Source organism: Linepithema humile, chromosome 4, assembly GCF_040581485.1.
Source record: "Linepithema humile isolate Giens D197 chromosome 4, Lhum_UNIL_v1.0, whole genome shotgun sequence".
Taxonomy (NCBI): domain Eukaryota; kingdom Metazoa; phylum Arthropoda; class Insecta; order Hymenoptera; family Formicidae; genus Linepithema; species Linepithema humile.
Genome location: NC_090131.1, coordinates 29,319,332 through 29,335,336, shown reverse-complemented (window position 1 = coordinate 29,335,336; position 16,005 = coordinate 29,319,332). Strand labels below are relative to the sequence as shown.

General features: G+C 35.9%; 4 protein-coding genes across 5 annotated transcripts; 2 read left to right on the top strand and 2 right to left on the bottom strand.

Moving 5' to 3' along the window:
• Positions 1 to 47: 47 nt before the first annotated feature.
• On the bottom strand, positions 48 to 2,079 carry IFT52 (intraflagellar transport 52). The gene is made up of 6 exons (XM_012369046.2): positions 1,833 to 2,079; positions 1,555 to 1,772; positions 1,366 to 1,474; positions 872 to 1,151; positions 546 to 794; positions 48 to 424 (listed from the first exon to the last, which is right to left on the bottom strand). Exons 1-6 carry the CDS (start codon positions 1,964 to 1,966, stop codon positions 155 to 157), a joined length of 1,260 nt encoding a protein of 419 aa, XP_012224469.2. The 5' UTR covers positions 1,967 to 2,079; the 3' UTR covers positions 48 to 154.
• Positions 2,080 to 2,478: 399 nt separating this feature from the next.
• On the top strand, positions 2,479 to 4,441 carry LOC105673420 (uncharacterized). Its single transcript, XM_012369038.2, has 5 exons — positions 2,479 to 2,701; positions 3,270 to 3,379; positions 3,482 to 3,725; positions 3,826 to 4,024; positions 4,128 to 4,441. Exons 1-5 carry the CDS (start codon positions 2,603 to 2,605, stop codon positions 4,202 to 4,204), a joined length of 729 nt encoding a protein of 242 aa, XP_012224461.1. The 5' UTR covers positions 2,479 to 2,602; the 3' UTR covers positions 4,205 to 4,441.
• Positions 4,442 to 4,700: 259 nt separating this feature from the next.
• 7B2 (Secretogranin_V domain-containing protein 7B2) lies at positions 4,701 to 7,752 on the bottom strand. Its single transcript, XM_012369039.2, has 5 exons — positions 7,494 to 7,752; positions 7,063 to 7,157; positions 6,246 to 6,606; positions 5,673 to 5,860; positions 4,701 to 5,523 (listed from the first exon to the last, which is right to left on the bottom strand). The coding sequence occupies exons 1-5, from the start codon at positions 7,735 to 7,737 to the stop codon at positions 5,452 to 5,454; spliced, it is 960 nt and encodes a 319-aa protein (XP_012224462.2). The 5' UTR covers positions 7,738 to 7,752; the 3' UTR covers positions 4,701 to 5,451.
• A 3,379-nt stretch (positions 7,753 to 11,131) lies between these two features.
• Positions 11,132 to 14,921, top strand: LOC105673301 (uncharacterized). 2 transcript variants are annotated; one of them, XM_012368835.2, is made up of 3 exons: positions 11,132 to 11,502; positions 11,681 to 12,093; positions 12,157 to 14,921. In XM_012368835.2, the coding sequence occupies exons 1-3, from the start codon at positions 11,452 to 11,454 to the stop codon at positions 14,435 to 14,437; spliced, it is 2,745 nt and encodes a 914-aa protein (XP_012224258.2). In that variant the 5' UTR covers positions 11,132 to 11,451; the 3' UTR covers positions 14,438 to 14,921. The 2 variants fall into 2 exon arrangements, with proteins under 2 accessions (XP_012224258.2, XP_067210290.1); XM_067354189.1 differs by lacking the exon at positions 11,132 to 11,502 and having other exon boundaries at positions 11,592 to 12,093.
• Positions 14,922 to 16,005: the final 1,084 nt, after the last annotated feature.

The window sequence follows — 16,005 nt, the reverse complement described above, 5'->3', positions numbered from 1 at the left end:
GCCAACAGATGTCAGTACATGATAAATCTAAATAAAAAATTAGGAAGTTCGGATAAAACAGGAGATATCTTTTAATTGATCATATAATTAATTATAAAATCAGTAATTTACAATAAATTATCATATAATATACATATATTTCTGTACAAATACTTCAATCATGCACTGCTTTATAACTGCAAATTATTTGAAAAACGGAATTCAACACTTCTTTGGCGGTGTGTGTGATAGAATTATTTATTTTTACTATACTTCCAAATTCTCTGATATAGTCATCCAGTTCCTTGTCGCTTGATAAATCTTTTGTTTCTGTATATTTATTGGTAAGTTGTGACAGTTTTAAGAAATCCGAGCTGAAGGCTTCGTCTAAATCAAATAATTCTAAAGCAGGTGGTGGTAGTTCTTGGAAGCTTGGGGGAAATACCTATAAAATTATATTTTAATTTTACACAATTCAATTTTTAAATAACGCATCTATATATCTGTTACAGAATTAATCATAAATAAAAATATAGAGATCAATTTACACAAAATAAAATGCTTACCGAAGCCTGTGTGGGAGGTAAAGGTGCCTCAAAATGAGGTGGAATCAAAGTAAGTGGTTCGTGTTTCACTCCCAAAGCCTCATATGCTTTTATGCAAGCTGGTACCATATTTAAATTTACAGAATAAAAGTGATGTTTAAATAACTTAGTGTATTCACGAGGTATGTCGATATTATCCAAGTCTTGTGTGCAAACTTTTGGATTGTCAGCCTGCTGCGTTATATCAGGCACAAAATTGTATTCCCAAAACTGCGTGCATAAAAATACCACAGTTTACATAAGTAATGTTGTAAACTATGAGTTGTGATAAATGAGCGCAAACTCACTTCTATATCATCAGTATGGAGGTCCGCCGTTTCCGTGAGATTTATTTCAAAGAAATCGAAAATCATTTCTCGCAACGAATCATTATTCTCCTTCTCTATGTAAGTATCTGTTAGCATTCTCGATGAACCCAACACAATTAGCTTACCGCCGTTTTTCACACAGTGATAAGCGCAAATAGGTCTGTTCATTGGAATAGCAATTGATCCGCTGGACAAAGCGACGACGGATGGTTGCACTACATTTAAAGTCGCACCATAAGGATATAAAAATTTCGTACCGCTGAAAACAATTATTTCTTAACAAGTGACCCAGTAAATATAAGCTAACATAATGTTATAATTTCCCACTCAACAATGTAACTGCAATATAACATGCCTTGTACGTAACAGTTATATTGTTGAGTGGGAAATTACAACATTAATGTTATGTTACTGTTACTTTGTGCTTACTGGGGAGTTAATGGGAAATTAAATTATGTAATAGATTATCTTACATGTATTCATTGTGATTTTTTAGAAATATGGATTTGTTTGACAAGCCTTGGGAAATTAAAGACTCTTTAGGATGCATTGTTTGACTGTAACTCATACGTGCTACACTGTCTGCAAATATAAGAAGTACAAATTTATGCGTAAGGATATTAATACAACAGAATATTTTTCTCTCTGAATATTTTACATACCGTTATTTATCATTATGCCAAATTCTTCCAGCAAAAAATTGATATTTGTATTGGACTTATTTTCGCCACCCTCTCCAAGTGTAACAAGCACATTGCCACCGGAATTTAAGAATGTTCTAATAGAATTCATTTCAAGTTCGGTAAATTTATTTAACGGTCCTGGCAATACCAAAATCTTGGCGTTTGCCAACGATTCTTCGGATATCACTTCGTTATTCCTAAAATTTGCTAATTGAGTATAAACTTTGATAATCGTTTATTCGTAAATTCCAACTTACTCGATAAATTTCCACTTTGCTTTCAATTTGCGTTGAAGTATTTTAAACTCCTCGTTCAGTTTCCTTTCATTTTTTGACACATCGAAAATAATAATGTTTTCATTATTGTTGCTATTGTCAAAAATTGAACTCATCGTTAAGTTGCTATAAATCGTTTTAATATATTATTTACAATGCGGAACAATTCAATATTACAACACATTACGTTCGATACTGTTAAAAGGTATGTTTGCACGTCAAAACATTTTATCGCGTCGTTGCTATAACAACCGTGGTCGCTTCACGTCAAACACTTAATTACAATCAATAACTTTTGATCATTTAATTATTTACTATTTATGAATATTTCTCTTACCTAATGCAAATTTATATTGCCATTTGCATTATAATATTTTACGACAAGTTTAGTAGGATTAAAAATAAATTCTTTTTTTACAATATCGATATTTTTAACAGTTATAAATTATAAACTAAATTATAAAGTTTTACAATAATTTTTTAAAAATTGATTTTTATTTCTTTTTTTTATTTCTGATGCGTGTATTAACGGCAAAGGTATTATCATCAATCGGTATTATAAGATTGCTCGTCTTATGTGTCTTTTCGCATATTAGTTTAGATGGCGATATAAGACAGTTGTTTCGCACATGCGTATTCTATCTTTGGACTTCATAGAACCGAAAGCTGCGCTGTATGCATCACATTTGATCACGCTGTTCCATGTGCGTTTGATAATTTCTCGGGATTGTTAGGCGCCGGTTTTTTATAAAATGACACAAGTCGTACGCGAGAATAACGAATTAAAAAGATTGCTCAATAATCCGGCAAAAAATGCAGGCGAAGATGGATCCATGGCTCCACCGCTATCGGTAAACAACAAAATATGTTCGATCACATGTCTGTTTTAATAATTATATTGCCAGTGCTATCAATGAATATTGAAGTCTGTGTTCAATGTATAGAATAGAATAATAACATGTACAGTAGTAATAGTTTACATTGTACTAGAATTACTTGTATTATTATATTTACTTATATTTATTCTTATACATTAGAATCTTATAATATATGGTAGGCCTAGAATTTTAGAATTCACATTTCTTTACTGCGATGCATTGAAATCTTATATTTTAAATAAAGAAATGGTCTAGAATGTTAAAATATACATTTGATTCGTTTCTATGGCTTAGAATCTTATATTATATCAATATGATATAAGATTCTAAGGCATAAAAATGAATAAAATGAATAGAATCTTATATCATAATATATGGTAGGTTAGAACTTTATAATGTTCATTTTCTTTATTGTGTTGCATTGAAATCGTATATTTTAAACAAAGACTTGATCTAGAATGCTAAAATGTACATGAATAATAAACTTCTACTATACTATTGAGATAATACTTTTTTAAACAGAAGATTTCTTTTTTTTTAGACCAATGTACCAAGGCCGAGCACATCGCAAAATGTTAATCCACAATCGACAATGAGTCCAATGATACCAGCTAATAGCACAACAGAAGAAGTTTTAGAACCTTGTCTGCAGTGAGTCTCGAGTTATTTATTCAAATCACATATCTCTGGAAAATATAACGGTTCTTTTATCATATTTAACAATGTTTGTTAAAATTGATTTTATTTTTGCAGGAATGTAGTGTCCACTGTTAATTTGCAAACAGAACTGCAACTTATGTATATTAATGTAAGAACGAGAAATTCCGAGTACAATCCATCGAGATTCACTGGACTGATAATGAGGATACAGAATCCTAGAGCCACAGCATTGATCTTTCGCTCAGGCAAATTAGTATGTACTGGCGCGAGAAGTGAGGAGGATTCACTTTTGGCAGCAAAAAAATTTGCTAGAATAATCCAGAAGCTTGGATTTTCTGTAAGTTAATGCGTTTTACCTTTTAACCTACTTTTTTCCAACGATAATCTTGAGCTTTTAATTAATAGATTTTTATATTATATATTTTATATGCTTGTAGGTAAAGTTCTCCTGTTTTAAAATACAAAACATAGTTGCAACATGCGACTTAAAATTTCCAATCAAATTAGAGAGTTTGAATCAGATGCACGGTCAATTTTCTAGTTACGAACCAGAATTATATCCTGGTTTGACATACAGAATGGTACTACCTCGGGTAGTGTTATTGATATTTGTAAATGGTAAAGTTGTATTAACAGGTATGTGTGATTATTACAGCAAACAATGGATATTATAGAAAACAAGTATTTATATTGTGTTGAGAAAGAAGTAATCAATGTGATTATTTATGATATCTTACAGGGGCAAAAAATAGGAATGAATTGCAAGATGCATTAAATAATATATATCCGATATTAAAAAGTTTTAAAAAACCGTAATATTTATTTGCAAACAGTATTTTCAACAATCGCTGCAGTGTTTGTGCGACGATTGTTATAAATAAAATGACAAGATATAAATATAGAAAATTAGAGAGATTGTATGTCGAAATGTCTGTTCTTTGAGGAACAATGAAGAAAGCAGTTTGTATTTTGAACACATTTCTACATTTTTTGTAATAATCTTATAATAAGAATGTAATTAATAATATATGTATATTTTGTTATTTTATATTATATCATGCATAATAATTATATAAATGACAACCTAGAATGATAGAAAAAGTACTTAATGTTAATTATTAATCATGCATTGTATATATTGTATATAATTGTATATATGCATATTTATATTTTTTTGTTAAACATGTAATTGTAGAAAATAAGAAACGAAACGATTTATGAGATATGTATAATAATAATTAGTATGTTAATTTTAATCGCAAGCATGTTGAAAGTAAGTATCGTAAGTATATCGAATAAAAACACGTAAACATTTATTTATTGTTAAAATATATATTTCGGAGACTTTACACAATATAAATAAATATCCATATCGATATACTATATCAAAATAAAATACAATTGATAAACAATAATATATGTGTGTACACAGTTTATACAGTATTTGGCTACATTAGAACTATTTTAATGTGTTGCTGTCTCGACATCTACAATAGACTTTTTGTTGCATCTTTATGAAAAATTTGATTATATATCTGGATATGTTTAATAGACTGCTCAATATAAAGAATATTTAATGTGAATAGCGCAGAATATTTCACAATTTGTTTTAATCTTTATGAAACATTCTGTACATTTTTGTAGATTGAAAGAATATTAACATGTACGAAAATTGCTGCATCATTTCAATTAAATTGAATAATTATAACCGCAGACGTGTCACAGTTTTAAAATATACACATATATAGTTATAGATATTTGACAAAATTTCTATTACAATGGTTCTATGAGAAGAGAATCTGTATACTTTAATACCTGCTGATAAACAGCCATGGTCCATTTAAGAAACTTTATATTCGTGCACCATCAGACTTGGAAAACGTACGGTTCTCAATATTTAACGCTGCGTGGATTTATGTGCTTTGTTTATTATTTAGTGTAATTATACGAGTCTGCTTGTTGATAAAAGACCCATTTTCGGTCGGTGTGTATTTGAAATTTTAATCAAAGAAGTACGCGTTACATTCTGATACGTTTTCCTCGAGCGTTCGCTTTCGCAGTCTTTAATCAATCACATGTATGCCTTTCTTCGCAGCTATTGGCAATTTTTCTCCTTGGAAAAACGGGTTTTCTTCCTGAAAGAATGTCTTATTAACATAATTTTAATATATATTTAATCATACTATTCGATATTTTTTTCGAATTGAAGTTTTTTTTCTAAAAAAAAATTGATTTTGATTAGTTAAATTTGTTTAGTAATTAATCTGAGGTGTATTTTAGTCACCTGAAATTCTTCGACGATTTGATCGAAATCGGGATTCGAAATATGTATGTTTGATAAACTGTTGCTGTTACCGGAATCGTTGGAGCATTCTAACATGTGTTCTGTATCACACATGCAGTCCTGCGCGCTTTGATAATCGCGACTAAACGCTGCTGTGTTTTCGAAATTGGTGAGGCAATTGTTCTCACCTGTAAAAGCACAAACAGGCTATTACCTCTGATTATCGTGCGCGATTTGTGAAAATATTTTCTAATAAAAAAAGAATTCTTTATAAATCAAAGATAATTCACACATTTTTTTCTACGTATGCATTCCATTTGATGAATTTTTTAATTTATTCGAGACAAGATAAAATAGTTGATAAAAGTGTGAAGTATATTGTATGATTATTTAATTTTCATGATAGAAAAAAAATTACACTGCTCTGCGTGAATTGTTGGGAAGGAAACATTATTTTCTGTACTTTGAACGTCGAGTCTCAAAACGTATTATAATAGCAATTATCTTATTTGCGCTACTGCTTCAAACAATAATATTGCAAAGAATTTTTTTACAAATATATTTTTTGCTTACTTGTATATCCGACTGGACAGGGATTCGGAGGGGTGCAGTAGGCTGGCAAAGGATTTTCCGTCTTTTCGTCCTTGATGCCTTTCAGATTGGATTGAATTTTGTGTCTGTCATTACTCTTGTCGTTATTATTATTGTTATTAAAACGATGGCTCCATAACGTGCTATGTTGTAAATACTCCTGGTCCCGTATACTAGGGTTTGGATTCAGCGTGTCCAGGCCGTCGTAATCGGCCGGCAATTCCACGGGAAATTCTTTAACCTTATTGTCCGGATAATCCGAATACGAGTACACCGTGTTGTCGAGTTCGTTTCCCATTCGATAGATCAATTCTCGCAGAGTATCGCTCCATGTATGCTCCTCCTGAGTACGTGCGAGCAGTAAAGTACATATTTTTTCAATGTCTTGCGTAGATAAATGTGTGAGAATTGCAAAGAACAGATCGTGTCAAGTTGACGCGCAGTGGCAAGGCGAACCATGTCTACGCAATTTGATCAGTTGAAGATATTTTCGAGTGATTGGGTTGCATCGGAGTAAACGACAGTTTTTTATGTGATGCTTGATATATTAAAGAAATAGAAAGACAGACAAGAGAAGATTGAGATTTGCAAGCTAGATTCTCTGTCCTTAGCAGTGAAATACATCGCCAATGTGATAGCATTTAGTGTCAATATGTTAGAATTTGAAAGAAAGAATTCGCCAACTTTCAGATTAATATTTGAATTTAAAGATGAAGTATTTGACTTGACAGACCATTCGATTGATTTTAATTTACATGTACTTTTCACATACGCAGAATGGCTGAATTCTCATAATTACCTTCGAAGGCAAGTAGGCATTTGTCTGTGCAGCGACAGCGATCGAAAGGAGCAAGATGTAGTACAACATGATGACTTTGTACCTGTAGAATGCACCTACGGAATAACACAAAGAAAGTTTTATTCCTTCATCTATTTTTCACAAGCAATCAATTTTCATTTGACAATCATTTAATAAGATTAATGAGTAAATATTTTATATAAAAAAAATTCAAGAATGTCACTTCCTTATCGCTATCGTCATACATTGTAACGGCAATATTCTCTCAATTTACAACGCTAAATTCTTCGTATCTCAAAATTTTCGTAGTCTTGTTCTTAAAGTGCATTCACGAATTCGCGCAGCGGGTATCACTCTCGGCGCGGAAGGAAAGCGATTTTTTCATGACTCTCTCTTCCCTCGCCCGTCCCTCTTTCTGATGCAGAACTTACCGCGCGACCGGTGACAGGTGTCTTGCGGACAAAGAGAAACGACGATAAGAACCGGATATCTTCGGGGAAGATGATATCGCACGGTACACCGGTTTTCCGCGTCAGCTGCACACACACACGCGTTTTCCTCTTTAGCGCCGCCGCCGCCGTCGTCGTCGTCGCCGTCGTCGTCGTCGTTCGTCGTCGCGACGAGCGCCGTTCGCGGTCCCCGCGAGTACCAGAGTATTGATTTTACTTTTTCCATCCCGTCGTTTTCCCCTCGTTTACAACCACCCCGACTCGCTCGCCTATGACCGGATTCTCGTCGGCCAACCCACATTCGTATAAAATCGGGCCGCTACTAAAGGCCACTCGCGACGGTGGCTTACCGTGACCGATGTGCGTCACGTGGCCGAGAGTAGACCTCTTTTCGGCAGCAGTCGATGTGAAACGTTGATGAATTATATCGTCGATGTACTTTTAGCTCGATTGAGAAACGTACTCTCTATAAAATTTATTTATTTTAACAGGAATATAAATTGAAACAAATTGAGGGACGTCTTTACGGCGTTCCGTGAACTCGAACGCCTAATCTTCAACATTTCGGGCTGTTAGAATATATTTTTAGCGGAAATATATAGGTGCATGTTTTATAATTCCATACGTAATGAAATAATCCCGTCGAAACAAATTACGACAATATTTTTTCAAATATATTTAACGATGTACTATGCAATATATTAGTCAAATCTCTGAAATGAGGGAAAATGTATTTCTTATTTCATACAAAAACAATGATCTAATGATTTTATGACATACTGGTCACTCGTTTGCCAATATTGCATTAAAAAAAAATAGCAGCTATAATAAATGTGATTTATACACGAGACACGTCGTTTGGATAACACGATATAAAAGCTAGTTGGTATAACTTCGAGTCTCCTGCCGCGGCTATAAAGTGTCTACAGTACGAGATCATTTTGTTTCGCGGATACGAGGCATGAACTAATGTCATAAGAATGTAATTTCTTCCCTTAGTGACGTTCTCCGCGAAGTGAATAATCTTGTTTCCTTAACTACATTGCGAGCCACTTTAACCACTCATATTAATCGCGTACTAATATCGCTACAAGTTGATACGATCACTCGCTATTTTATGTAACTATTTTTCCACAATGTATTATACTATGAAAACACGACGTGAAGTGTTTTTAAGATTTGCGCATCAGATTGACACTTTGACGAATGGATATACGTTGACTGATTAAAATAGTAAATGATTTGATAGTGTTTTCTATTTGCGCGTTATACGAATGAAAAATATATAAATAATAGAGGTTATGAGATAGTAATTTGCAAAATTTTTTCGTTATAATGTATGCATAAAGAATTACGGGAAAATTTCGAGTTTTATAATAGACGAAGAATTACAGCAGCGGTTGCTTGTCAAGGTTTGGCGGTGCTTTTATTAAGCGTATCGGTCTATGTGGGAGGGTTAAAATGCAAAGTGCGCAGGGATGGAAGATCAAAAGATCCTTCCCCACCCGGTCTCGTTATGGTCGCATACAAACGTCCATTAGTTATCGTCTTGCATTACTCGCCGACAATTCAATTTCCAAAATCAAATTCCCGTTATGCCTCCGCTGCGCTTCCTTATATTTACTCGCAGATTTATCATATTTATTAGCTTGATATTCTATTCAATCCTTTTAAGCTTGTTTCGCGATATTAATTCAAAATTTTAATACGCTATTCTTCAAAGCTGCTTTATTCAATTTGTATATTTGTCTAATAATTCAAAATAGAATTTATTTCGGCCGCGGCTGATTTTCTTGCTTTTCTCGAGGTTAAGTGTTTCCAATTTTATACGATATTATTTATCAGAGAGAGTAAATGTACCACGGCAATTTGCTCGACACATGTCTCGAGGGAAGGAGTATTAGACATTCTTGAAGCTGCTGGTGATTTTCCGGCGCAGCATTCAGCTGGGCTGTGTGTCCCGGAATCCCCCGCGTTCGAAATAAAAGCTTCCTCGTCTCCTGGTCTCGGCGTCTAATGCCGAAGATTCCTGCACAATCGCGAAGGATTACACCGTCGCGTAAACGGCATCTATTCGATGTAAACCATTCGGAAAATGCTTCGCTTCGACAGCACATACAAATGTGTACGTTGTGCTTACACACAAGATTATAACATTTTGCTTGTATCAGTATTGATAAAAACGTGAACAAATGATAACGAATCACGGAAGTGAAATCGCGTGAAATAACCGATTACGCTATATAGATGCGATATTTCACGCTTAATGTAGAGATCGATTGATGGAGCTTGCTATTCATGTGTTGGCGTTCTTCAGATACAGAAATATCTAGATTTTTTCGGACAGATTTCAATATTTTGCTTCGTGTGTTTTATGAAAAAAAAAATATATTAATAATAATTGAAATTTTAGCTTTATATTGAATTCTTTATTCTGCGCTGGTAAAAGTTAAAATAGAGCAAAATAATTTTAGAAATAACTATGATCACTGCTAGTCACTCAAGAGAAACGTCGAGTAAAGAAAAAATTTATTATATCGGTTTACATTGTAAATAAAACATATCTGGCTAATACAAAAATATAGTTTTGCAGAATTGTAATAACTTGAATTGTCATTTGAGAATTTTATGACGGGGCAAAAAACACATTTAAATTTAGCGTAAAAAATACTGTTAGCTTCAACAGATGCTATGCTTGTGACAGAAAATCGATGTAATTTTATTATTCAATAATCAAGAGCCATTAAAGCTCACTTTGGACGATCTACAATTCGTGACCGAATTCGATATAAAATTTCAATTGTAATTTTACGTGCTATTCCGATATATAAAATAATTTGTAAATGTGCATGATAATACTTGAGAGACAAATATAGACGAAACAAAAACAAAATATAATGAAAAAAAGGCTAAAAGTAAAGTAAATTTTATCAAAGGGCTTAAATATTCCTTCACTTTTCCATTTACCTTCGCGTATATACAATATAGATTTGTTTGCAGGTTTTCCTTTTCTAATTATGATAAATTGCTCGATAAAATTTACAAAATCACCAATTGTTTGCCAAATAATGATCGACTATGTGAATTTCAGTCGTATATAAAAAAAAGTCATCACAAAATATTTCAGAATCTTACATAAACATCGGTCTTTACCGAGCGCGATGCTGGGAGGGTATGTTGTCCCCCGCTCGTCTCGGAACATCTCGGAATTTCTCTATCGACGATAGGCGGTATGCGCCGCGTGCGTAGTCGGCGTGGGGTTGTTACGCTCTGTCTCGCGGCATCACGAGTATTGATCCCCGCGGAGAGCCGCTGCCGTGAATGGGTTACGGCTGTCTCGCATCGTACCGCAGAATTTCGGACGGTCCTCTCTCTGTCCGTTGTACGTGCTTGCTATCTCGCCGCAATCTCAAACCCTCTTATTGTTGGTCGGAAGAGCTTTTGTACCTTGCTGCTGTATCACCCCCTCCTTACACCGCCGCCGCATCACACACGACGATAGGTGCTGAATTTACCTTTGCGTGGGCGGACGATAGATCCAGTGAGAAAATGGATCGCCTTTTTATTGCAGAAAGTTCCTTCGAATTTTTCCGATAAAAATGACTGCGAAAATCTGAAGGAATTTTTTATTAACCTAATATTTATAGATTTAAGCACGTCGACCGTCGCGAGCTATCGATAAATACAAAATATCTTGTTTATCATAAAAAAAAAAATTTACAGTCAGCTAACATCAACCATTGATCGAGCCTATCTTCAGGAAAAGGAATGGTAGTGACGATAGAGAATTTCTAGGTTGTACATGCGTCGTTAAATATTCAGAATACGTATTCAAAGAACGTATTGTCGAAAGAAACGCAAAATTTTATTCTGTTTAACTTTCGTTGAAAATTGTTATTTAATTTTGATATATTTCAAATTATATCTAATTAATTTTGTCATGATAAAGGACCAACCGTTCGCGCTGCTTAGGAACGGGCATATATTATCGGTAATCACGTATACATAAGGAAATATATATACACAATAATTCATTATTTTATTTTACTTGGTAGCGAAATTCTGCACTTCCTGCGCATTATTACATGTTTGTAAAAAGTGTAAAATACAAAATTGTCAACAAGTGTCTTCTCCAATTCTCTAACGTTTTGTTCTTATATTTTATTCAGACAAATTCATGTAATTCTGCGAGACAAAATGCGGGATTCAATCTGGAAAAATATGATCCCTATCTCGACAAAATTCGAGCGCTCTTCGTGCCAAGTCTAGAACACAAGGTGCATTCCTTGCTGGAAGAGTTCGTGTACAGCGAGGATTCTCGATGGACCAAGCGATTTTCACGTTTTAAGAAATTCATCAACGCGATAATCGTATGGAAAGATTGTCTGAACGCCGAATACGATATGGAGGAGTTGATAAAGACCGTTAAATGCATAATGAAGGATGAATTAGCTGCCAGCTTTTTGGATTCCATTCTTCTGCATCGTAGATTGAACAAAATTTGTCACGAGCTGGACACATTGGGGATCGAGGATGATATTTTGGGAAGTTTCGACTGTTGGATGGAGTGCAACCATTTTGTGTATGCAAGTTATATTTTTTCACTTATTATTACATAATATTACGTCCAAATCTTACTCGACAGGAATCCCAACACCGCGGAGAATTGTAACACGCGGATTTCGAGCGCGGCGGCGTCCTACGACGCGAAAGGATCGACAAGGTGCGAGAAAGATGTCGAGTCATTAGCGACGAGCGATGTTTATCGTGACGGAAGTACCGAGCCTACGATGACGTCGGAGTATCGAGCGCGGAAACATCAGCAAGTTTTTGACTCGAATGAAAATTCTCCTCGACGAGGGATCGACAATCCGAGTCAATCCGCACGCGATGGATCGCAAAATAACGACATCATTAAAATGCACGGAACTCCCAATGAGAATGTCAAATTGTTCCAATTTCGCGATGTGAAATTGGAAAAAGTACGAAACAGTTCGAGATTAAAAATCGTTATTCGTTGGAGATATTTGGAAGATCGCGGCTGTCCGACACTCTCAAGATCCGTCGTCGCTCGTATTTTCTTACCCTGCAAGCCGAGCGACTTGATGAAGCGAATTTTTACGGCCGATCCGTCGCTGACCGAATCCTGCTTGATAGTAATGAAACGGAAGTTCGAGATCAGCATACGCAACGTCTGCTCGTGTCTCAACGACGTCCTCGGGAATTTAGACGTCGCGTTTATACGGAAGTTACGTCTCGACTGCAAGATACATGCGGGATATATTAGCTTCAAATTAAAAATCGGCGACGCGGGCAATAAATGTCTCTTCGTCACGAGAGTGCCGATTTGTCAGAATGTTCGTAAACGTGCAATCCGACAAGATTTCGTTGTCCTCGCTTGTAACTCGAAGCTGAGTTCTGAAACGAAAAAGTCAAAGTGTTTCAAACAGTGCGAGAACGATGATAACAATGATGCACTGGCGCGTCTCGATGAAAAGAGTGAAAAGTTAGACGATATACGCTGCTCGAAGTTACATCGAAGCCTCGTAAAAGACACGACGATAAGAGCGTCGCAGAACAAGGAGGCGAAAAGTAGCAGCGAAGACGGAATCGTGTGCACAAGTATTGAAGATGTTTCAAAATGTGATGTTACGATTTCCTGTTGCGGCAAATCGTGCGAGAATATTGCCGAAGAAATATCCGACATAACGTTGTATACCAATAATTCTGAAGAAAAAAATGCGGAATATTGCAGGAGTTTGAACTCAAAAGAAAATGATTACGACGCGAAATGTGGAAAGGAAGCTGTCGATAGTTTGATCGCGCAAAACGACGAATCCACGCGATCGGTAAACGATATTAATTGCCGATGCTGGTCACACAAGAATTTTATTGCGATAAATAATGAAGCCGGACAGATTTTTCCTACGAAAAATTTAGATAGCTTCTCGCAGACTGCAGACATCAATGAGTACGATTGGATTTGTTCGTCGGAATCAAATAGGAATGAAGATTGCAATGCTAATACGTGCAGTATTGCGACATTCGTGCAAAACTCAGAGCGCGACAAACAATTAGTGGAATTAAACTGTAATCGTTTGTCGAGCGACGATGTGAAAGCGATTAATAAACAATCGGAGGACGATAATTCTTTAGCAAAGACAGAAATTGAATGTGACTCAAGTTGTTCTTGTCGATATACCGATTTCATAAATATCACAGTCATCGATAATACTTCCGAAAGGAGCATCGTTCGCGAAGCGTCTCGGGATGTTGGCGATGCGCTGGAAATTCCAAGTACCAACTTTTCCAAGACAGTATTATTTGAGAACAATAATTCGGCTTTCGTCCGAGCGCCTAAATTAAAAATATCATCGAAGGATATCGATGTGGACGTAAGTTGTTCTCGAACCATAACTTGGCTGGCGTCCGGCGACGATAGAACTGTGTCCACCATCGCGAAGATGCGCGATAGCCGCGACGACACGTTTTCTTCCACTCGCGCTTTCATTGTCCCAAGGAAAGAAAAGCGAATTCTTGATAGAACTAATTTCGTCAAGTCACCTAATCGACTTTCTACGTTAGAAAGAATAAGAAGTTCCGATATTCCGACAGAGAGCTATTTTTGCGCGAAGAACCACGTGACGCCTGGCATATCGCGAAAATCTCACAAGTTGAGAAAGTCGAAATTTGGCAGATGCGGATGCTCGTCGAACGGTATTGACAACGCAACTTCCGCCACGATGCTCAAGTATAGAACGACGTCTCGGCAGTATCGAGATGACGACGATTTCGTTGACGCGCGAACGCTCGTGATGACGAGCTTTCGCGATTCCGTCGATAGATCTATCGAAGGAATAAAGTATCTTCGCGCCAAGTTGGGAAGAGTGTTGTTTAAGAACAAAGTCAAAACAAAAAGGAACTAAATGTTTTTCGCTAAAAAGGATTCGGAATATTTGGAATGTCACATATGCGAAAGGGAGACGCGTAATGACAAACGCGTCTGTAAACAAGCGTACAACAGAGATCAGCAGAAAAGTGAAAAAGCACAACACGAATGCAAGTAGCATGTTTATGAAAAAAAGTATTAAAAAATATCGATTAGATATGTCAGCGACATCAACGACAAACTGCGAGGGACATCATTATCTTACATTTGAAGAGAAGAAAGTAAGAAGGTACACAAGTAATTTTGCAGTGCATCGAGAAAGATGTGAACCATAAAATTACATTTTATTCTTTCCTTGCTTTTAAAGAAGCATTTTCGCTTTTTCTGCGTCGTTCTTCTTAAAATCTTTCCTTCCTACTTCAAGTGAAATGTTGTAGCTTTTTTTTGATCATTAATAAAGTTTATATATATATTGTCTTTGCAATTTGCTTAGACTTTCATTATTTATTCAATATAACGCTTGTGCTTTGGCGCGTGTTTTGTTCTGTCCAGGTTGAGCTGAAAGCTACAAATAAAATTTAGAAATTCTTACCTGGTGAAATAAGATAGAAAAATGCTGATTTTGTTAAAATCGCTGATATAAGCTCGTCGGCAAATCAATCCTTCTTTATGGATTAAGGCGTATTTCCGCAAGCGTCCGTTGACACGTCGGGACGATAGTGAAATCCGAGTTATTTAGGGCGCACAGACGCCGAGGAGAAGATAAAGTATTGTACCAACCATTCAGAACGGCAGCATCCGTCCCTCTGGGCAGATCGATATTTCCTGGCAACCACCGGAAAGGGTGTCTACCCCCCGATCGTTCTCTGTTTGTAACAATGCAAGTCGTCTGCCGAATCCGAGGGAGAGTTCTCTGCGTGCGATCGATATGGAATTTCTTAATTTCCTAGTATTTTATTCGGAGCCGATTTTCGTGTCGAAGAAATTTTGAATTTTGTTGCCATTGTTTGTTTAAGCTCCAAGATTTGGCGATGAACGTGTGTCAACAATATGGTCGCTTTCTAATTAACAGTACGCGTCTCAGAATTTCAGTTTACCGCATTTATATTTCTGCTCGCTTGTAACTCACGAGTCAATTTGATAATTGAAAGCCGCACCAAATTTAAAGAAGAATAAATGGTTAAAATCAAAATCGAGGATTTAGATTCAGTTTTTCATACATTATAATAATGATGTATTATTTTTGCGACTGTCTCCTTTGCAATAAAGTGAAACTTCCAAGTAGAAATCGATTGATAAGAGAAATGTGACGCTACATAAGAATTCAATCTCATCACGCACTGGCGACGAAATCCAGCTCTCAGATCGATCTGCGGGACTCCAAGTAACGCGTGAATTCCCGACTTACCGATAACGCGCTCGATACCAGTTAATACATTAACCCTAACGCCGTTACGATCGTTTTTCGTGCGTGCCGTTTTGTTGTTGTAAAACTTTCAGTCGGGATGCACAAGAAAGCTCCGCCTGGGGTCGATCTAAAGAGGGTTGCGACCACCAGCGATTGGCCAGTGATATCGATGCGTCGTGCCTGGCAAACCAATCGCA